Source organism: Myotis nattereri (genome assembly GCF_964212035.1).
Source record: "Myotis nattereri genome assembly, chromosome: 3".
NCBI lineage: Eukaryota > Metazoa > Chordata > Mammalia > Chiroptera > Vespertilionidae > Myotis > Myotis nattereri.
Window position 1 is genome coordinate 58,922,025 of NC_138077.1, and position 22,808 is coordinate 58,944,832.

Genomic DNA, 22,808 nt, shown 5'->3' on the forward strand with positions numbered 1-22,808 from the left:
GATATTGCTCTATTGCTTCCTCTCACAGACTCTAACACCAGGTCTTGTGCCTTTTGGTGGGTTGACCCTACTTGCTTGTATTTTGGACTTTGTGGGACTACGTTCCTGTTTTTATTATAAATATTTTCTATGGGTTTTGGTTTTGCTATCTAGTTGTACTGTCCCTTTCTATGTGAGAGACATTTTCATTTATTTGTTTTGTTCTGTTTTTGTGAGAGACATTTTAAAAATGCTGTTATTGCTTTTATCTTCCTGAAAAATAGTTTGATAAACATTCTTTAAAAACTGCAATACATGCAATTCCTTTTTGTGTTAGGAGGAAGTTAGAAGGATATTGGTAGGTATTTAGGGTGAATAAAGAAGGGAGATGAAAGAATTAAGAGTGCTAAATAGTTTGATTAAATAATTTTTTTTCCTTCTGTGTCTTCAGTTTGATAAAAGTTCAACAGAGATGGAAGAATTTTCAGTAATGAAGCAACAGCTCCAAGAGAAGGAGGAACTCATTAGCACTTTGCAAGGCCAACTGAGCCAGACACAGGCAGAGCAAGCTGCTCAGGTAGGGTGGAACGTACTTCGTAATTGTTAGAATAAAAAATCACGAAAATCTAATGGGTTATTACATGACAAGTCAATTCAGACACTCACTTTTAAAACCGTAGTAGATGAAAGTATAAAGCTAGAGTGTTACACTAGAAATGAAAAGGTTGTGCTAGAAGAAGAATTAGAATGTTACTTACCTGGATGAATTTTCCATAACCTAATTGATAACTGTTTCTTTGTTTTACAGGCCCAGATATTTGATTTTAATAGCACCCAGAGATTCAGTCTCTTAGGAATGGGTTCATGCTAAGTTCAAAAGAGACTGATAGATAAACTAAAAGAAATACAAATGATTAGGTCCATTCTTTCCTTTTAACAAAATCTTAGTGGGAAGTTAAATTATAATCAGAAGATTACTTAGTGTGTATGTAATGAGAAAGTGGTATAGTTTATGTGGTTTAATAGTAAATGGAACTCTAGTATCTAGTGACATTCTTCATATTTTTTTTCTTCTATTAGGACCAGAATGTTTGGACTGGTGTCCTCAACTCTTTCTCTCTGATTATTGTTCTAAATTTCCAGTTTTACCACCTACCCCTATATTTTTTCTTTGGGAATGCTTTCGACTCCTGACACATTTCTTTTTTTCCTGAAGTGACTTTGCAGCAGATGTTTACTTTATTGATAATTTGCAGTATTAGTGGTGCCTTCTCTCTGTGGATGGTCTACTGTTGTGTATACAGTTAAAACTGTATATCCTGAAATCCTTACTTTTACCTATTAGCTTTTATTGTGTCCTTTTCATATATAAGCACTATATGCAATTCAGGATGAAAAATACAAAACATAAATTTACCGACAAGTGGCTTAAAACATGGAAAGCCAAGATATATAAACATATTAACAGATGAATCATAATGCAAGTCATTCCAAGTAAGTGCATAGCAACAGCAACACAGACTGAAAGTATTTTGGAGAGGTGAAAGTGGTTACTTTGAGTGTGACAAGAGTTCAACAGAAACTTAAGCAAAATTGTGATGGATAGATAATGTAATATTCTTGACAAGGTAGGGGAAGGTGTTCCATTTGTGGAGAATGGTATGAGCAAAGTCTCAGAGAGGAAAAAGACTGGTACATTTGTGGGAAAGGATGTATATATGTGTTTGGCTAATGAGGGGACTTCAGGGCCTATACACTTGAAACATAGGATTCCAAGTTCATAGTGATGACAGAATTCAGATAATCACAAAAATGTTGAAGATCTTTTCTTACCTAAAAGGAAGGCCAAGGTCAATTCAAGGTGTCACGAATTGAGAAATCAGCAATAGTTAAGGACCAATGCAAAATGGACTCCTAAAAGCTGGTGGACATGCTCAACTGGAGATTTTTTTTTTGAGCTTGTAAGACATCTTTTAATTCTTTGACTCTTTTAGATTTTTTTCAATCTTTAATTTATTGATTAAAGTATTACATATGTGAGATCTTAATGAAATGAATAAGCAGGCACACACACGTGTGTGTGCAAACACATGCATGCACACACACTCAAAATAGCAATGATACTGAGCAGCTCACAGTCAGTCAACATATTTTTATTTCATTCTATTAAGAGCCAATTACAAGTGAAGATGATCTAGAACTCTTCAAATAATGACAACTGAAAAGTGCTATCTGGGGAGGTGATGTGGGTTGGGAAATACACAAAGTTCTTTGGTAGAAGCAATTCTTTGAAAATAAGTCTAGAAAGAAAGATTCATGTTTTCTGTTGCAGAGAATCCTGAATAAAAAATCCATTAGTTTGAAGTTTGACTTATGAGGATTTCATTGAAACTTTTCAAGCATGAATATAACATTGAAAGAAGTGTCTAGGCATTAACAGAAATCTAACTTCACTTTGTATGTTTAATATTCTAACCTTGAAACTTCAAAAATATATAACTATTGAATACTTAAACATTTCTAGCAACCATGCAAATACGATTTTCTGTCAGAATTTATATTTAGGGTGACTTCTGAATTTGATAATAGGCTTTCTGTCACATTTGGAAGTTGCTGTCAGGCCTGCCTCTCTTCCAACATTATCAACTTTGACATTCCAACTTTAATTAGAAGAACCTATTGCTTATCAGTTCTCAGTGTCAATCTTTGGAGAATAGTCTATGAGTTTTGTTTGTGATATTTGGGGAGTGTAACTTGTATAGTTTCTCTGGTGTGTCTTTAGTTGAGTTCCATGCAGCAGGTGGTCCGAGAGAAAGATGCCCGCTTTGAAACACAAGTTCGTCTTCATGAAGATGAGCTTCTTCAGTTAGTAACCCAGGCAGATGTGGAAACAGAGATGCAACAGGTGTGTTGCTAAAACTTAGTAGAATGACTGTCATTTTTGGTTAACATTTAGTTAAATTGTCACGGCCATTTTTTTCACCATTACCCACTGCTCTTCACATGGTCTTAGCGTGCTCCTTAATTGGCTTCTTTTTGGTGTCCTTGTCTTCTGTTGCATATTGATTATTTTTTTCTTATCCTACCTTGCCTCTTTAACCAGGTTGTTGGTACTCAAAAGCTGAGTTTAATTGGCAAATGTATGTGGTAGTCAGAAATTGGTTTCCCTTTGGTTTGTTGATCATAAGCTGTTACCTATGTGCATTAAAAACCTGATCCAAAGCTTCAAATCATGAAGCCAGTTTTAAATTTTCAAAAATTAAATTAAAATAGGATTGATTTTGAAGCCATGAAGTCTTTCATCAAGTCAATATTTAAAAAAAATTATTGAATCTCTTTTGAAAATTGGCTTCATTGATTTTGAGCTTTTCACCTACTAACTCAAAGGTATTTGTTTCTGTTTAGTGTGTAGTGCAGTGTGGTACCTAAAGGGACTCCAGTGGCTTTTCATGATTGATCCATTTAATTATTTTGAGTGAAAACTTTTTCTAAGTTCTAAGCAGTCCTTCAGAATATGCCACTAAGGTTTCAGAATACAATGCTTTTTAAAGTAGAATATTACTGTATACATGTATCATAGATTAATTCATTCAACACACGTCTATTGAGTGCATGTACCATGCATGACACTAGAAGAAGAATGGTTCTTGCTTGCAGAGAATGTTTTCTTTGGTAAGCGAGATATATATGTACCTGTGTTATTTAGGTCCAGGACATGGACTGCATAATTTTAAAAAGTGGATGTGTGTCATTTTCCTTAATTATTAGGAAGGCTCCCTAACTCACGTACTTGCTTGCGTCTCAGTTTGGTGGTTGTCAGTGCTCTGGAAGAGACCTTTTTCGAGATTCTCTCGCTGCTGGTTGGGGAGCATGGCATGCTGGTGTCCCACTCTTTAATCTTTCATCCTCAGCATCCAAAACTCTTAAGTTCACAAATCTATGTGACATTTTGAAAGGTAACCAGATGACAGTGCTCATGTGTTAGCACATTATGTCTAACATGTTTCCTTGTCAGAAACTGCGGGTGCTACAGAGGAAGCTTGAAGAGCATGAAGAAGCCTTGTTGGGCCGTGCTCAGGTTGTGGACCTGCTGCAACAGGAGCTGACTGCTGCCGAACAGAGAAACCAGGTACTGCCCTCTGATCTCAACTGCCTGCCTCGGCACTACTCATTTCTACTGTAGTTTGCCAGGCAGCAGGTATAAGATTTTGTTATAAGTTTTCAGAGAATTGATGGCATTTATCAATTCTTTCAACAAATTCCCTGTGGTGGTGGTGCATTGTAAGCAAAACAGATACAGTTCAGGTTTTTTTCCCTCGTGAAGCTTACATTTAACATATGTATTTTTAAATTTAATATTTACTATAATGTATATCTCTTTTCTTTATTTTTATTGTTGACGCTATTACAGATATGCCTATTTACCTCCCCCCCACCCCTGCTTTTGCCCACCTCCGCCCAGCTCCAGCCCCCACCCCGGACCATCACTACACTGTTGTCTGTGTGTTATCCATATGTGTTCTTTGGCTAATCCCTTCTCCTTCTTTCATCTAGTCCCCTCCTCCCGCCTCACCTATGAACTTACATTTCACATCTTTCTTTGCTGTTCTTTTCCTTTGTGATTTTAGACCTAGGTCTTACTTTCTCTAGAATGTCATATGCTCCTCTGGTGATTCTTTTCCATCAGTTTACCTCTTCTCTGTCTTGACTGATTCTTTTGCTTTATGTACTGTCCCTTCTTTGTTTTTGCTGGTTGACTTTCTGTTGGGTTGAATTAATCCCACCATTTTGTAATATTTCCTTGAATCTAAAGGTGATCAAGGATGCTGGTGTTCTAAGATCTTAAACCCAAGTATTCCATTCCATGACTGTAACCCACCTTGTTGTTCCCTTTCTTAGACTTTCCTAACCTTCCTTCTCATCGAGGTCCCTTGATCCTTTCACTTTGTTCCTTTAGTATTATTAGTTCCTTTTGGCCTCTCTCTCTTGCCTGTCCAGTATAGACCCATGTTCGACTATTTTGGCTATTCTTCTACCAGCCCTTGGATTCCTTGTGTCTCTGCCCTATCACATTCAAAAAGCCACACTGTAATGTGGAGTCGGTGTCACAGTTCACATTCTCTTCTTGTTCACGTGAGTGCAGATGCTGCTGGAGAAAGTCAGGCATCTCCTTTCTTCTTAATTTTCAACTCTTTTTAAGAAGACTTTCTTGCCGAAACCGGTTGGCTCAGTGGATAGAGCGTCGGCCTGCGGACTCAAGGGTCCCAGGTTCGATTCCAGTCAAGGGCATGTACCTGGGTTGCGGGCACATCCCCAGTGGGGGATGTGCGGGAGGCAGCTGATCGATGTTTCTCTCTCATCGATGTTTCTAGCTCTCTATCTCTCTCCCTTCCTCTCTGTAAAAAAATCAATAAAATATATTTAAAAAAAAAATCTTAAACATTAGTCAAAAAAATCCTTAAAAAAAAAAAAAGACTTTCTTGCATAGAAACATATTCCCTTATCTCCAGTCCTAACAAAAGCCATACCCTGACACTGAGGCCCCTTTCTGGATGTCATCAGATAATCAAGTTCAAATCCCAGTTATGTCACTTACTAGATTGGTACTTTATAGATGATTGTATATATGTGACTTTTGGTAAATTTCCCTCCTTCTCTGCTCCTTTTAATACCTTTTAAGTATCTCTTTCATGGTGTCTATAATTTTGCATTATAATGATCTAAGTGTGACTCTCTCACTGAACTCTGAGTTCCTTGAAGGCAGGGACTGGATTGATTGATTAATTAATTTATTCATTTATTCATTGTTTTTGAGTACCGTGTACTTAAAATACTATATACTGTGCTATGTGCTAGAGAGCAATGATGATAAAACAGATACAGTCTCTTTCTCTTATTGACTTTATTTTGTATTGGGAGAGACAGAAATTAAAAGATAATGACTCAAATAAATAATACAATTAATGGCACAAATAAATACAAACTGTCAAAAGTATCAAGACGCAAACATTGAGAGTCTTACGCAGTTGTAGGTTTGGTGCTGAGTGTCTAGCCCAGGGGTAGGCAAACTTTTTGACTCGAGGGCCACAATGGGTTCTTAAACTGGACCGGAGGGCCGGAACAAAAGCATGGATGGAGTGTTTGTGTGAACTAATATAAATTCAAAGTAAACATCATTACATAAAAGGGTACGGTCTTTTTTTTTTTTTTAGTTTTATTCATTTCAAACGGGCCGGATCCGGCCCGCGGGCCGTAGTTTGCCCACGGCTGGTAACCCATGCTTCACCTAGAAGAGGCACTTCCCTTTGCTTATTGAGATGAAAGAATGAATTTATGGTTCATGAGATTTTGTCTTTCTTTCTTAGGTTCTCTCTCAGCAGTTACAGCAGATGGAAGCTGAGCATAATACTTTAAGAAACACTGTGGAAACAGAAAGACAGGAGGCCAAGATTCTGATGGAAAAGATGGACCTTGAAGTGGCAGAGAGAAAATTATCCTTTCATAACCTGCAGGAAGAAATGCGTCATCTACTGGAACAGCTTGAGCAAGCAGGTCAAGCGCAGGCTGAACTTCAGTACCGGTACAGTGCTTTGGAGCAGAAGTACAAAACAGAAATGGAAGAGAAGACCTCTCACATTTTGAGTCTTCAAAAGATTGAGCAAGAGCTACACTCTGCCTGTGGTGCTCTAAAGGATGAAAATTCAAAGCTTCTCCAAGAGAAGAGTGAGCAGGCACTTCATTCAGCCCAGGCCATTCAGCAGCTGGAAGGTCAGTGTTTGATTGCTTTTGAAGCTCACGGTCCAGAACTTGGGTGCTCCTACTTCAGAATTTTAGGGTTAATAGCATCATTTGCTCAAACCAATTGAATCAATGGAAGGATTAAAGCATCTTTTCTGAACTCTTTGTTGTGTTTCTCCTGTCTCTGATGAAAATTATAATCTTGCTTAATACTATAATTGTACTAAAAACTATTGATAATGATGTGTCAGATATTTAAAGGAATGCTATATAAAATATGACTGGGGTCTGAAGGGTTCAGTGACTGAATTGAGTAGGATTTGGAATAATTTATGGATAACTCAGGCTAGATCTAGGTGCATAGGTAGGGGGACATGGATCTGAATGCTTTTCTTATCATTGAAAATTTCTTTTTAAAGAAAATTTTTATCCTTGATGAAGGTTTAAGAAAACATTTTTTTTTTTAAATATATTTTATTGATTTTTTTACAGAGAGGAAGGGAGAGAGATAGAGAGTTAGAAACATCGATGAGAGAGAAACATCGACCAGCTGCCTCCTACACATCTCCTACTGGGGATGTGCCCGCAACCCAGGTACATGCCCTTGACCGGAATCGAACCTGGGACCTTTCAGTCCGCAGGCCGACGCTCTATCCACTGAGCCAAACCGGTTTCGGCAAGAAAACATTTTTTGAAAAATGTTATTAAAATAAGAGATGCCTCTAATTATTTTAATTCTTATAGATTGTTATATACATAAAGGAAAGAATTAAGTTGAAGATCTGTATTGAAGAACTGAACATTAACTAGAAAGCCTTGAGGCGCATAACATGGGAACGGTGTGTTACAAGCACACTGCCCTCTTAAATGAACCATGTTCATGTTTAAAACTGCTATAAAATCTCCATGGACTGTATAACACTTCAGTGAAGAGTAAAGAAATAAAACAAAAAATGCCACGTAGGCCTGTTTTATTTTACCTTTGAAGCAAGGGGTTTACTGGGGATGCCTTTTGGTCCTTAAGATCATTTAAACAGTTTTAAAAGATGTTGTCATTGATGGCATAATTGTAATTAAGAAAACTAAACAGCATATAATGTATCCCTAGAAAATAATAACTCACTAAGTTTCAGACTTGAGGCAGAAATCTTTTCTATTTATTTTCTTTTCCTTAGATCAACTTGAACAAAAATCCAAGGAAATTACCCAATTTCTAAATAAACCAACTTTGCAGAATGATGAAACGGCAACTCAGACTTCTTTCCCAGATATTTATAATGAGGGTGCACAGGTAATTAAATGTACATTTCTTATGAATATGGTCTATTTGTGTTTGGGTGTTCTAATGAGAATTTATTCCAGAGGGCAGTATAATAAGCCTTTTGTCCTTTAGGCCTGATAAAATGCTTTTTGGAAGGAATCAGGAAAGACATTAATTTAGTGTCTCAGCAACAAATAATGAGAAAAAAGTAGATAACAAGCACCATGATCTCAGGAGCCCTTCTGATTCTAAGATCTTAAAAAATCTGTATTGGAGAGTAATCGTTTCTTTTTTAATCTATAATCAGTTTTCTCAGTTGAGAAGGCAATTTCATTTTTGGTAGGCTGAGATTTGATCAGGTTTAATGCATGCATTTCAGTCTAACCAAATTTATTAGTGTATTATAGAAATCATAATGTTCTCGTTAATTAATTAACAGTAAAACATTTAATTACCAAGTGGCCGTTGATTGGCCAGTATTTTCTTTCTTCCTTCTATAAAAATTTTTGTGGGAAGTTAGGTTATAATCACAAGAAGGCTGCTAATTCAGCATGCACAAAGGGAGTTATTTTGATGATCTTAATTAGCTAGTGTCAAAGTAGGATACTTGGATTCATTCATCTCCATGTATAAAGATAAGAATGTATCTTTCTAAACTGACAGACATATTGGCCAGCAGAGTCCCATTTTCCCTGCGCAGTACTGTGCACTGATAAAAACTTCTGCTTCCTGGTTTCTAGCATCTAGGCTTTCCAGTCTCTTCTATTCTTTCATTCTCAACCTTTCCCTCCAATGTTTTGTTAAGACATTTTAAACAATTCAAAAAAATTGAAAGAACATGAGTATACCCAACATCTAGATTCTGTCACTAACATTTTACTGTATTTGCTTTACCAAATTTCCATTTATCAATCCAGTGATTCATCTTAATTTTTTTATACATTTTACGGTAACTTGTATACATTTTTCTCTAAATATCTCCGCATGCATGTTATTGACTAGATTTTAATATTTGTTTACTAGAGACCCGATGCACGAAGATTCGTGCAAGAATAGGTCTTCCTTCCCTTGGCTGCTGGCACTGGCTTCCCTCCGGCACCCAGGACCCGGGCCTTCGCTCTGGAGCCACCTCCCATGCACTCTGGCTGGCTCCGTTGCTGCTGCCCAGAGACTGGCCCTGGGCGGCCGGCCAGGACTTGCGGGAGGCTTGGCTTCCTTTGTCGCTGGGGCAACGAAGGAAGCCAAGCATCCTGCCCGCTCTGGCTGGCTCCGTGGCTCCGTCCGGCGCTGCCATCTTTTTATCTATGGGCTCCATAGTTGTGGAGTGATGGTTAATTTGCATATTACTCTTTTATTAGTATACATAGTTCTTTTGAGGATTTACAAAACATGAAATGTAAAAATATTAAGTATACCATTCATTGAGTTTTGGTAAATGCTTATAAATGTGTTATCCAAATCCTTAACAAGATATATTATTACGGTAGTATCCTCATACCCTTTTTTTTAAAACTGGGGTTACATTGGTTAATAAAATTAAATAGGTTTCAAATCACATCATTTTGCAGTCAATCCTACCCTTCCTCTCCAGAGACAATCAGTGTTCAATTTTTCACTGTAGAATGATTATACCTGTTTTACGGCATCATATTAATGTAACCACATATGTGTGCTCTTTTGTGTAAAGCTTCTTTCTTTCACTTAGTATATTTTGAGATTCATTCATCTTGTTCCATATGTTATAATTTATTCTTTTATATTGCTGAAAAGTATTGTATTCTATTTTATGAATATACTTGCATTTTCCTTTTGCATGATTGGGCTATAATTTCCTTGATAATTTCATGGTTTTTTTGTATTTTATTTTCATTTATCTATTGATTTTCCTTTTAAACAGCTTGAATAGAGGTGTAATTTACATACAGTAATTTGCACACTTTTAAAGTACACAATTTGATAAATTTTGGCATATGCTTTAAACCATCACCACTATAAACAGCATGAACATACTCATTACCAGGTCCCCTGTTAATTTCTTCTTCACATCTCTTCCTACCCAGGCAACCTCTGATCTTCTTTCTGTCATATAGCTTAGTTTGTGTTTTTTAGGATTTTACATAAATTGTATATACTCTCTCTTTTTTTTTTAAATATATTTTATTGATTTTTTTACAGAGAGAAAGGGAGAGAGAGAGTTAGAAACATCGATGAGAGAGAAACATCGATCAGCTGCCTCCTGAACACCCCCCACCGGGGATGTGCCCGCAACCCAGGTATATGCCCTTGACCGGAATCGAACCTGGGACCTTTCAGTCCGCAGGCCGACGCTCTATCCATTGAGCCAAACCGGTTTTGGCAAATTGTATATACTCTTTATGTGTTTCTGTTTCCTTTTGTTCAGCAAACTTATTTTGAGATTCATCCTATTATGTGTGTAGAAATAATTCATTCCTTTGTATAACTGAGGATATTATACATACATACCACAATTTATCCACTTGTTGGACAAATTTGGGTGGTTGAAAGCTTTTGACAATTATGAATAAAGCTTCTGTGTATGTTCTTTTATAAATCTTTGTTTGAACCTATGCTTGTTTTATTCTTGGTAAATAACTAGAAGTGGAATGCCTAGATCTATGAGGAATATTTGGAAGGTTTTAAGACACTGCCAGACTGTTTTCCAAAGTGGTTGTACCATTTTACATTCACACCAGCAGTGAATGAGAGTTGCAAGATAAACTTTACTTTGTAATAATATATTATCCTTCTATTTTGTTGAATTCAATTTGCTAAAATTTTGTTTTAAAATTTTGCATTTATGTGCATGAGGAATATTAGGGGTTTTATTGTGTGTGTGTGTGTGTGTGTGTGTGTGTGTGTGTTTTAACTTTATTGTTGAAAGTACTACTCTTTATCCCCCCGTAGACTCCCTCCAGCTCTTCACTACCCTAGTGTCTGTGTCCATGGGCTGTGCATATATGCATACAAGTTCTTTGGATGATTGCCTCCCACCCACCCACCTTCCCTCTGAGATTCTACACTCTGTTCCGTGCTTCCATGTCTCTGGATCTACTCTCTTCATCAGTTTATCCTTTCTAATAATAGACAAACATGGCAATTAACCATACCTCCACTATGCTTCCCATTGGCTAATCAGCAGGATATGCAAATTAACTGCCAACAAAGATGGCGGCCGGCAGCCACACAGCTGAAGCGAGCAGGAGGCTTGCTTGCTCCAGTGATGGAGGAAGCCAAGGTTCCATGCCTGCTGCGGCCCAGCTCTGAGCTCCAGAAGCAACAATGTTTCAATTATAGAAGCTAAACAAACCCCAGATACCTGCTTTCAGCCAGCCGGGGCCTCAGAGCTTAGAGCGCCTGTGATGGCAACAGAGTTTCAATTATAGAAGCTAAACAAACCCAGATACCTGTTTTCAGCCAGCCACGGCCTCAGAGCTGGAGTCAGGCTTCAGAGCTGGAGCTGGCTCTCAGCTCCAGTGACAGCTACAGAAGGTAAATAAATCCCAGAATAAAAAAAATAAAAAAAAAGGCTGGGAGCTTCAGTCACCCGCCAGCATGAAAACGGCCCTTAGCCCCTCACCCAGACTGGCCAGGCACCCCAGTGGGGACCCCCACCCTGAAGGGGGTGTGACCAGCTGCAAACAGCCATCAGCCCGTCATCCAGGCTGGCCAGGCACCCAAGCAGGACCCCCACCCTGATCCGGGACACCCTTCATGGCAAACCAGCCGGCCCCCACCCGTGCACCAGGCCTCTATCCTATATAGTAAAAGGGTAATATGCTAACTGACCCTAACAGCAGAAAAACTGGGAATGACTGGTCACTATGACACACACTGACCACCAGGAGGCAGACGCTCAATGCAGGAGCTGCCCTCTGGTGGTCAGTGAGCTCTCACAGGGGGAGCTCTGCTCAGCCACAAGCCAGGCTGATGGCTGCCAGTACAGCGGTGGTGGTGGGAGCCTCTCCTGCCTCCTCAGCAGCGCTAAGGATGTCTGACTGAAGCTTAGGTCTGCTCTCTGCTGGCAAATGGACATCCCCTGAGGGCTGCCGGGCTGCCAGAGGGATGTCTGATTGCCAGCTTAGGCCCAATCCCCTGGGGAGCAGGTCTAAGCCAGCAAGTGGTCACCCCCGAGGGGTCCCAGACTGCGAGAGGGCACAGGCTGGGCTCAGGGACCCCCTACCCCCGAGTGCACAAATTTTTGTGCACCGGGCCTCTGGTTTTGTTAATAAGATTGCACATATGAGTGAGATCATGTGATACTTGTCTTTCTCTGACTGACTTATTTCACTTGGCATGATACTCTCCAGGTCCCTCCATGCTGTCTCAAAGGGTAAGAGATTCTGCTGCATAGTATTCTATGGTATAAATGTACCACAGCTATTTTTAAAATATATTTTTATTGATTTCACAGAGAGAAAGAGAAACATCAATGGTGAGAGAAAATCATTGATTGATTGCCTCCTGCATGCCCCCCACTGGGGATTGAGCCCACAACCTGGGCACATGCCCTTGACCAGAATTGAACCCAGGACCCTCAGTCCGCAGGCCAGTGCTCCATCCACTGAGCCGAACCAACCAGGGCTGTACCACAGCTTTTTTATCCACTCATCTACTGATGGGCAACTGGGCTGTTTCCAGATCTTATGCTGCTATGTACATTATGCTACTATGAACATAGGGTGCATACCTTCTTTCTGATTGGTATTTGTGGTTTCTTAGGATATAAGGAATATTAGTTTGCCTATAATTTTCTTAATATCTTTTTCTGGTGTTGCCGAATGAGTAATGCTGGCATTTTGGAATGAATTGGGAAGTTGTCCTTTCTCTTTCATTTTTTTAAAAATTCTGTGTATACTTGGTATTATTTATTTCTTAAATTTTTGGTGAAAATTCACCAGTGAAGCCAACTAGTCCTGAAGTTTTCTTTGCAGGAGCATATTTCTGTACAAATTATATTTGTTTTATATCTTGTAGAAAAATTGTCCATTTTATCTAAAATCTCAAATTTATTAGGCATAAAGTTATTCAAATAGTTCCTAATTATCCTTTTGATGTCAGTAGAATCTGTAGTGATATTGGCTCTCCCATTCCTGATATTGGTAATTTGTGTTTCCTTTCTTATTACAGGTTAGACTGCCCAGAGGTTTATCTACTTTACTGATCTAAAAAATGGCTTTGGTTTTATTGATTCTCTGTTGTTGTTTTTTATTTTTATTTTATTGGTTTATACTTTGATCTTTGTTATTTCCTTCTTCTGTTTACTTTGGATTTGATTTCTTATCTTCTTAAGATGTTATCTGAGACCATTAGTTTGAGACCTTTCTTATTTCTAATACTAGAGGCCTGGTGCACAAATCCGTGCACCAGTGGGGTTCCTCGGCCTGGCCTGTGGGATCAGGCTGAAACTGGCTCTCTGACATCCCCTGAGGGGTCCTGGATTGCAAGAGCGCGCAGGTCAAGCTGAGGGACCCCACCAGTGCATGATCAGGTCCGGGGAGGGATGCAGGAAGTTTGCCAGCCAGGAAGGGACCATGGGAGGGCTCCACAGCATGTCCGGCCCATCTTGCTCAGTCCTGATCGGCCGGACCCCAGCAGCAAGCTCACCTACTGGTCGGAGTGTCTTCTCCCTGGTGGTCAGTGTACATGATAGTGAGCAGTTGAACGGCCTTAGCATATCATTAGCATATTATGCTTTGATTGGTTGAACAGCCAACTGGGCACTTAACATATTAGGCTTTTATTATATAGGATTAGAGGCCCAGTGCACAAAATTCATGCATGGGGGGGTCCCCTCAGCCCGGCCTGCACACTCTGTAATCCAGGACCACTGGCTCCTAACCACTCACCTGCCTGCCTGCCTAATCACCCCTAATCATCTCTACCTGCTTGCCTGATGACCCCCTAACCGCCTCTGCGTGCCAGCCTGATGACCCCCCTAACCACTCCCCTGCTGGCCTGATTGCCCCCAACTGTTCCCTTGCCAGCCTGATCGCCCCCAGCTGCTCCCTTGTCGGCCTCATCACCCCCAACTGCTCCCCTGCCGGCCTGATTGCCCCTAACTGCTCCCCGCTGCCAGCCTGATCACCCCTAACTGCCCTCCTCTGCTGGCCTGATCGCCCCCTAACTGCCCTCCCCTTCTGGCCTGATCACCTCCTAACTGCCCTCCCCTGCCGACCTGATCCCCCCTAAGTGCTCTCCCATGCCAGCCTGATTGCCTCCTAACTGCCCTCCCCTGCCGGCCTGATCACCCACTAACTGTTCTCCCCTGCAGCCTGATCGCCCCTACCCGCCTCTGCCTCGGCCCCTGCTACCATGGCTTTGACTGGAAGGATGCCAGGAAGATGTCAGTCTAATTAGCATATTACCCTAATTAGCATATATTAGTATAGATAGGCATTTTGTACTATCAATTTCTCCCTGAACTCTGCTTTAGCAACATCCCTCAAATTCATTTTCACTCAGTTTGCAATACAAATATATCTTTTTATTTATTTTTTGCCCTCTGGCTTATTAAGTTTCCAAATATTTGTAGGTGATATGTTTAGAGGTCTTTTTGATTTTTAATTTAATTCCAGAGTACCTATTTTATATGACTTGAATCTTTTAGAATTGATTGAGACTTGTCTCATGGCCCAGAATATTGTCTATTTTGGTAAATGGCCCAGGTATACTTGAAAATAATGTATAGTCAGCTCTTGTTGGCTGAGTGTTCTATAAATGTCAGTCATGTTGGTTGATAGTGTTATTCTTTTCTTTCTATCCTTATTGCTTTTTTGCCTACTTGTTCTCTCAATTATTAAGATGATTATTGAAATCATCAGACTATAGTTGTGGATTTATCTATTTCTCCTTTATAGTTCTGTCAGTTTTTGTATCATGTATTTTCAACCTGTGTTATTAGGGATATAAACATTTAGGATTTTTATGTCTTTTTGTTGTGTGTGTGTGTGTGTGTGTGTGTGTGTGTGTTTAATTACAGTTGACATTCAGTGTTATCTTGGTTTCAGGTGTGCAGCATACTGGTTAGACATTTGTATAAGTTGTGAAGTTACAACAATCTCCCCATGCACCACCCTCCCCCACCCTTAAGTCTAGCACTTACCTGGCACCATACATAGTTATTACAGTACTAGAGGCCTGGCGCATGAAATTTGTACACAGGGGGATGTGTCCCTCAGCCCAGCCTGCACCCTCTCCAATCTGGGATCCCTCTCACAATCCAGGACTGCTGGCTCCCAACCGCTAGCCTGCCTGGTTGCTGCTAACCACTTATGCCTGCCAGCCTGATCATCCCCAAACCACTCCCCTGCCAGCCTGATCAATGTCTAAGTGCTCCCCTGCCAGCCCGATTGCCCCTAACTTCCCTCCCCTGCTGGCCCAGTCACCCCTCACTACCCTCCCTTGCTAGGCTGGTTGCCCCTAACTTCCCTCCACTGCCAGCCTGGTCGCCCCCAACTGCCCTCCCCTGCAGTCCTGGTCAGCCCCAACTTCCCTCCCCTGCAGGCCTGGTCCCCACCACTGCCCTCCACTGCAGGCCTGGTCACCCCCAAGCACCCTACCCTGCAGGCCTGGTCACCCCTAATTGCCCTCCCATGCTGGCTTGGTTGCCCTCAACTGCCCTCTCCTGCAGGCTTTGTCCCTCCAAACTGCCCTCCCCTGCAGGCCTGATCACTACCAACTGTCCTCCCCTGCAGGCCTGATCGCCCCCAACTGCCCTCCCCTGCTTCCAACTTGTGTCCACATGGGGGCGACCATCTTGTGTGTTGGAGTGATGGTCAATTTGCATATTACCTCTTTATTAGATAGGATTATTAACTATATTCTCTATGCTGTACTTTACATCTCTGTGACTATTTTATAATTGCTGATTTGTACTTCTTAACCTCTTCATGTTTTCCACCTAGCTCCCCAAGCTCCCCTCCATCTATTTGTTCTCTGTATCCATGATTTTTATGTCTTTTTTTTTATTGTGACCCAGTTATCGTTATGAAATGACCTTCTTTATCCCTGGTGACATTCTTTGCTATGAGATGTACTTTGTCTGATTTTAATATAGCTACTCTATTTTTCCTTTGATTAGTGTTAATGTGATACATCTTTTTAACAATATATATCCTTAACCATTCAGTCTTCTTAGAGTTGATACTGTTCCACTCCCCTTAAAATATAGAAATCTTATAATCATAAACGCTTGTGCTATTCCTTTTTTTTCTTTATTGATTAAGGTATTACATGTGTCCTTATCCCCTTGTGCTATTCTTTATGCTATAGCTGCTGTATGTATTATATTAACAAAAGTTAGAAATCCCAGATCACAATTTCAACATTAAGACTTTCCTTCTATCCTTGTTTGATGGACTTAGTTATGGTTTTCTTTGTAATTTTATTTCCTAGCTTTTATTAAGTTTCTTACATGTATAAATTTATGTTTGGGAAAATTTTGGCCATTATTTTTTCAAGTAATTTTCATACCCATTTTGCCCTTTGTTTTTCTATGGAAGTCTTTACTAAGACTTCCTATTTTTTCATCCATTATAAAATATCTTTCTTTATGTCCTGAGATACTTATAATCATAGATCTTTAAAATCACTGTTTGCTAATTCCAAAATCTGCATCATTTTGTACTTGGTCTCTGTTGATTATATTTGTTTGCTTGTTCTGAGACTTCATCACATTTCCTATTTCTTTGTGTGATAAGTGATTTTGTATTGAATATTGTGAGTGTTTTTTTCTCAAGATTCTCTTCTGTTATTTCTAAAATCTGAAGAGTTTTGATTACTTTTTATCAGCCAGTAATTAGGACTCAAACCACAAACTCTGGCCTATGGTAGGCAGCCACTCAAAACTTGGTTGTATTATTTTTGTCTTAGCTGGACTGCTTCAAGTCAGCCTTGCAAATGCGCAATTCATTGTTCATAGTTTATATATAGAATTTAGGGCTCCCCTAAATTTGTCCCAAAGTCCGTCTCCTCATTCTTCAAGCCAGAAACACCTGTGGCTTTTCTGTGGTTCACCTGCCCGGTATAAAGCAAATTGGGAACTTCCCTCAGGATAAAAGCCATAAAATCCTTACACTCATCTCTTGTCATTTCTTTAAGCTTGAAATGAAGGTTTGGGGCTAAGTGAGCTATAAAGACCCTCAAGGCTCAAAAATTCTACAATTTTCTGAAAAATTATATAGAATAATCCCCCTGGAGAAGAAAAATATATAAAAAGACATAAAACTAAAGGTGTGGCATAATTTGATATTTGCCTGTCATTAGAAAAAGCAAACAATACATATGCATAAATGAAACACAGGCGAAAAACAATTGTGGCTCTTCCTCCTTTCCTAAGGGGTACATATTACTTTGCCTGTGTTCTTCCTTGAGAGCTTCTCTGTGTTCAGTCTCCTGAAGAGTCACCTTATTTTCATGTGACATTAACCTAATTTTGTGATGTTATGTATTTGTGAACTTAAAGATGTTCTTTCCTATGCAATAGACTTGGGATTCTGTCTTTGTAATCTAGGCTTCAGTTTTACATTCAAAAACCAATGAACTAGAAGCTTGTGTGAAATATTTTTTCTTTCTGGAAAAAATATTCTTTAATAATTACTTAAGCAATAAGTAGATGCTCTTTTTTAAAATAGATATTTTTTTATTGCTTTCAGAGAGGAAAGGAGAGAAGAGAGAGATAGAAAACATCAATGATGAGAGAGAATCATTGATCAGCTGCCTCCTACATGCCCTCTGCTGGGGATTGAGCCCACAATCCGGGCATGTGCTGTGATAGGGAATTGAACCATGACCTTCTACTTCATAGCTTTATGTTCAACCACTGAGCCATGCCATCTGGGCAGTAATGCTACTTTTAACATATTTTCATGGCTGAAGAACTTTTAGAAGATGAAAATGCTTAAGGCTATCTGGCACTAGTATGAGAGTTTTTCACTGGAGATAATTAATTTGTTGTTTTTCTACAATTTAGGTGGTCACTGAGGAGAATATTGCCTTTTTGCAGAAGAGAGTGGTAGAACTAGAGAAGGAAAAGGGAGCCTTGCTCCTTAGTTCCATAGAACTGGAAGAACTGAAAGCTGAGAATGGTAGGTAAAAATGAAAACCATAATTCTATCTTCTTAACCCACAAGTGCTTCTACTTTTACCATGATATGTATATAATATATAGATTCTCTGATTATTTGATAATAAAAACCTTACTTAGATAGCTGAGGGTGATTATTGAAGACAGGATTAACATAATTTAAACAGTTTAAACACAATACCAATGTTTACTATAACTTTTTGCATCATGGGTTATAAATGCTGTAGGATGTCTGTATTCTATTCATTTTGGAGTACTCAAGGACTGTTAAAGGAAAAATGGCCTAAATAGGACTTGAATAAGACGATGAATTTTTAAATAGGAAAAATGAAAAAAGAACAGAAATGCCTGGTAATAAATTTGTGAGATGAGGTAATAGAGATCAGTATAAATAAAGGTTCAAAGGTAGAAACGATTTTGGGTTTTATTCATGCTATACTCAACTGAGAACCCTATACTTATCTTTAGCTAGAGTGTTACCTTTTTCAGGAAGTTGACTTTGATATCCCAAAGTTGGGTTAAATGCATTTTTGTGTTTTTGTAACATCCTTGCATTCCTTTAACATTATATTAAAATAATTTGTTTATATTTTATACTATTTGCTCTTCAAAGATAAAGGTAAGCTGTTTCAGGACGGGCCATTTTCGTTGTTCTTTGCTTTACCTTTTATCAACAACTAGAATAGTATCTGTCAAATAGTAGCTGCCAAATAAAGTTTTGTTGATTTGAACTAAATTTAGCATTTTATTCTGTAGGAATGTGTGTGAATAGTTTAGTAAGAATGAAGACATACCTTCTCCCATTTATCACCTGCTTCACAAGGACCTTATGATTTTAGTAGCATGTAGTTAATGCTTTACTGATCTGTTTTATACTGATTAACTAATATGCTATGTCTTGAGTGAAAATGAATACCAAGTAAAGTTTGTCTCATTTCTTAAATGCTAAAACCAGTATTTCCACTCTAATCATGCTATAGTTACACTTAGCTCTAAACTGGTGGTTACTTTATTAGGCTACTAGAGGCCTGGTACATGACATTTGTGCACTGGGGGGGGCAGGTCCCTCAGCCTGGCCTGCACCCTCTTGCAGTCCAGGACCCCTCGGGGGATGTCTGCCTGCCACCTGCCTGCAGGGAGTGGCCTAAGCCAGTAGTCGGACATCCCCTGAGGGGGCCTTAGCACTGCCACGGAGGTGGGAGAGGTTCCCGCCACCACCGCTGTGCTTGCCAGCCGTGAGCCCAACTCTGACTGAGTGGTACTCCCCCTGTGGGAGCGCACTGACCACCAGGGGGCAGTTTCTGTGTTGAGCATCTGCCCCCTGGTGGTCAGTGCACATCATGGCAACCATTCGTTCTGCTGTTTGGTCAATTTGCGTATTAGGGTTTTATTATATAGGATTCCAACCATTGTTCCCACCAAAAATTCAACACATTGTTCAACCAACTCAGAGCACTTTTTTGAGACCTATCCATGATGATTATTTTGCAGTTTGGCAAACAATACCTATCATTGTCATGCAGCTCATTATGGTTTAGAGGTATTACATACGTTCTATTCTCCTTGCTCTTTCCTGTAGAGATCACTAATACAAAAGAGAAAAAAAGGATTTTTTGTATTAGTTTTTCCATCTGGTCTCATAGGTTACCTTTGCTTTATGCATCATGTTCTGCTCACCTCACCCTTTGCACTCTTTTACCACTGTGCCCCTTCCTCAAATAATCTTGTGAAGTGTCTGAACATATTGTATGACTTAAATTTGTTTCATGAATGTTCACTCATTCAGCAAATTTTTATGTGCCAGGCACTAATCTAGTTGCTAGGGATGCTCTGAACGTATTAGAAGGGAAGATAGGCCATAAACATGTATCTAAATAAGATCATTTCAGAGAGTGATAAATATATATATATATAAAAAAGCCTAAGTGACCATTATCACTGGACAACTGGCCGGTAGCTATGATGCTCACTGACCACCAGGGGGCAGATGCTCAATGCAGGAGCTGCCCCTGGTGGTCAGTGCGCTCCCACAACCAACCTCCTGCGGCCGGCTAACCTACCGTGGTCCCTCCCCCTAGCCGGCCGACCCCAATTGGCCCTGATCGGGACTGAGCGAGGCGGCCCCAATCAGCCCCGATTGCTGGCCAGGCCAAGGGACCCCACCTGTGCATGAATTTGTGCACCAGCTCTCTAGTTGCATTATAATAGAACATGGGATAGAACTCAAAAGACTGGATTCTGATTTCAGCTCTCTATGAACCAGCTGTATATAGGTCATGACATTTCTTCGTTTCCTCATATGGTCATTGAGGAGATTTGGACAGCTCCCTTCTAGTGCTGAAATTTGATATCTTTATGAACATATGTAAAAGAACATTGAGGACATTATAAGTGCTATATTAATATAAGATGTTTTTGAATACAGTAGGGTTATGGATAAATTAAGGCAAATTTATTGCCCTAGAAGTCTCAACTTATTTTTACAGAAATATTCACTGCTTCTTGTCACATGCTCGGATGTCCTTTTACTTTAAAGCCTCCACTTTCTATAATAATAAAAGCATAATATGCTAATTAGGCTGGAAGACCTTCGGGACTAAGCCGTGGTGCCGTGGGGGCCGAGGCAGAGGCAAGCCACCATGGCGGTGGGGACCGAGGCCCTTGCACGAATTTTGTGCATTGGGCCTCTAGTTTATTATATTTCACTCAGGTTATTATTATCACCTAGGAGTAGGTGATAATACCTGCTATTTTCTTGCAATTTCTATCTTATACCTGCTCTTTTCTTTCCATTTCTTTTTAATTAGCCTTCTCTCCCAATCTACTTTTATATGTTTCTTTACTCTTGATTATTTCATGCATCTCAAAAAGCCTCACACATAAAATCATGCCTCTGCGTTTTTAAACACTTTACCTATATCTGCTAAGGATATTTATTTTGTGACTTTCAGAAAAACTATCTTCTCAGATTACTCTCCTGGAGGCTCAGAATAGAACTGGAGAGGCAGATAGAGAAGTCAATGAGGTAAGTGATGCATTCTTAAAATAACCAGAATGTGAATTAGATCACGAGGATTTAGTTTCAAACCTAAACATTTCTGCAATTTTCTAATGTTGACAGACAATTACATTACCTAGAAAGTTAGATCTGTTTAAGAAATCAGTGGTTATTATTTCCCATATACTCTCATTTATTTCTGAATATTTGGATTTTTTAATTTGTCCTGAACAAATAAAAACAGGTTTGATAACCCATTTCTCATAATGGGTTATCATTTATCTCAACTTCTTTGCCCATCTCAAAATAGTTTCTCAGTAAAGTGCTCAGATAAACACTCTAGTTAACCCCCCCCCCCCATCAGTTGGCACAGTTTCACTTAAGATTATATTAAAAAAGTATTTTTGGATGATGTTGCTTTTTATAATCTGAAAATTACTATAATAAATTTGTGATTCCTTAATATTCTGTTGATATAAGATTACTGTTAGCTGGTGTTTTATTAGCTATGTTTTTCCAATCAATAAGTCAATGATAGAGTCATATAAATGGCCTTGAGAAATAATGTAACTTCTTAACAGAAGTGTCTGCTTGCTTATTGTATTAAAGTTCTCCAGAGAAATAGAATAGGAAGTGTGTGTGTGTGTGTGTGTGTGTGTGTGTGTGTGTATGGGGGGGGGGGGGAGATATTTTAAGGAATTAACTCATGCAATTGTGGAGGCTGGCAAATTCAGAATATACAGGTTAGGCCAGCAGGCTGGAGACCCAGAGAAGAGTTGAAGTTCAAATCCAAAGGCAATCTGCTGACAGAATTCCCTCTTTGGAGGACAACATCCTTTTTTTTTTTTTTTTTTTTTTTGAGTGGGTGGGTTTTAAGGCCTTCAACTGATTGGGTAAGACCCACCCACATTATAGAGAGTAATATGCTTTATTCAAAGTCTACTGATTTAAATGTTAATCTCACCCAAAAATACCTTCACAGAAACATCTAGAGTAATATTTGACCAAGTGTGACCTAGCCAAGATGGCAATAAAATTAACCACCACAAGAATATTCATGCCTTTTCATGGGGCCATTGGTGCTCTGTTCACAAAATTGTCAAAAGGAATTAAATTTTGAAAATAGTAGCATTATATGAATACTGACAGAGTAAAAATAAATTTTGTTTGGCCAGGGGATGCTTAATGTTTTAAGATGCTTAGTAGTGGCTAGTGAGAACAAGATAATTTAGCTCAAAAAGGAACAAATAAGAAAGATGGGAATCTGTTAAGAAGAAAAGAAAGAAAAACAAAACAACCAGAAGGGAGAACAAATAGGGAACAATGAAAAAGAAAGATAAAAAGGCACTCAGAAATTGCAAAGAAAGGGTGAATAAGGTCATTCCGTGGGATAAGAGAAGGTGAGTAGGAAAGTGTAAACTCAGCTGAAAGAGGCAGGCTTGTATTAGGAGAAAAAGTGAGAGTGGCTAGAAACAGTTAAATTCTCTGGTTATATGCCCTCTCCTTATGGGATGACATTGATTTTTTACTGGAGCCAAAAAGTTAATTAAACTGTAGATGTAGGAAGCAGCAGATAGCATGACAGATAGTTCAAAAAGAGGAAATAAGAATACTTAGGGTAAGAGAGAGAACAAAAAAGGAGTTCGTTTTATTAAAGTCTTCTGGCAGGTGTGATTCCTTAACCATATCAGATTTTTAATGTATATATGGATGGAAAAATAGGAATG

At 39.2% G+C, this 22,808-nt stretch overlaps 1 protein-coding gene across 1 annotated transcript in view; it reads left to right on the forward strand.

Annotated features, from left to right (window-relative positions):
- Window positions 1-22,808, forward strand: part of GOLGB1 (golgin B1) — an 80,283-nt gene that overhangs the window by 23,209 nt on the left and 34,266 nt on the right. Inside the window, exons 6-12 of the mRNA XM_081085661.1 lie at window positions 431-556; window positions 2,762-2,884; window positions 3,995-4,108; window positions 6,345-6,747; window positions 7,893-8,008; window positions 17,970-18,084; window positions 21,035-21,108. Coding sequence (XP_080941787.1) covers window positions 431-556; window positions 2,762-2,884; window positions 3,995-4,108; window positions 6,345-6,747; window positions 7,893-8,008; window positions 17,970-18,084; window positions 21,035-21,108 — 1,071 coding nt within the window. The remainder of the gene's footprint in view (window positions 1-430; window positions 557-2,761; window positions 2,885-3,994; window positions 4,109-6,344; window positions 6,748-7,892; window positions 8,009-17,969; window positions 18,085-21,034; window positions 21,109-22,808) is intronic.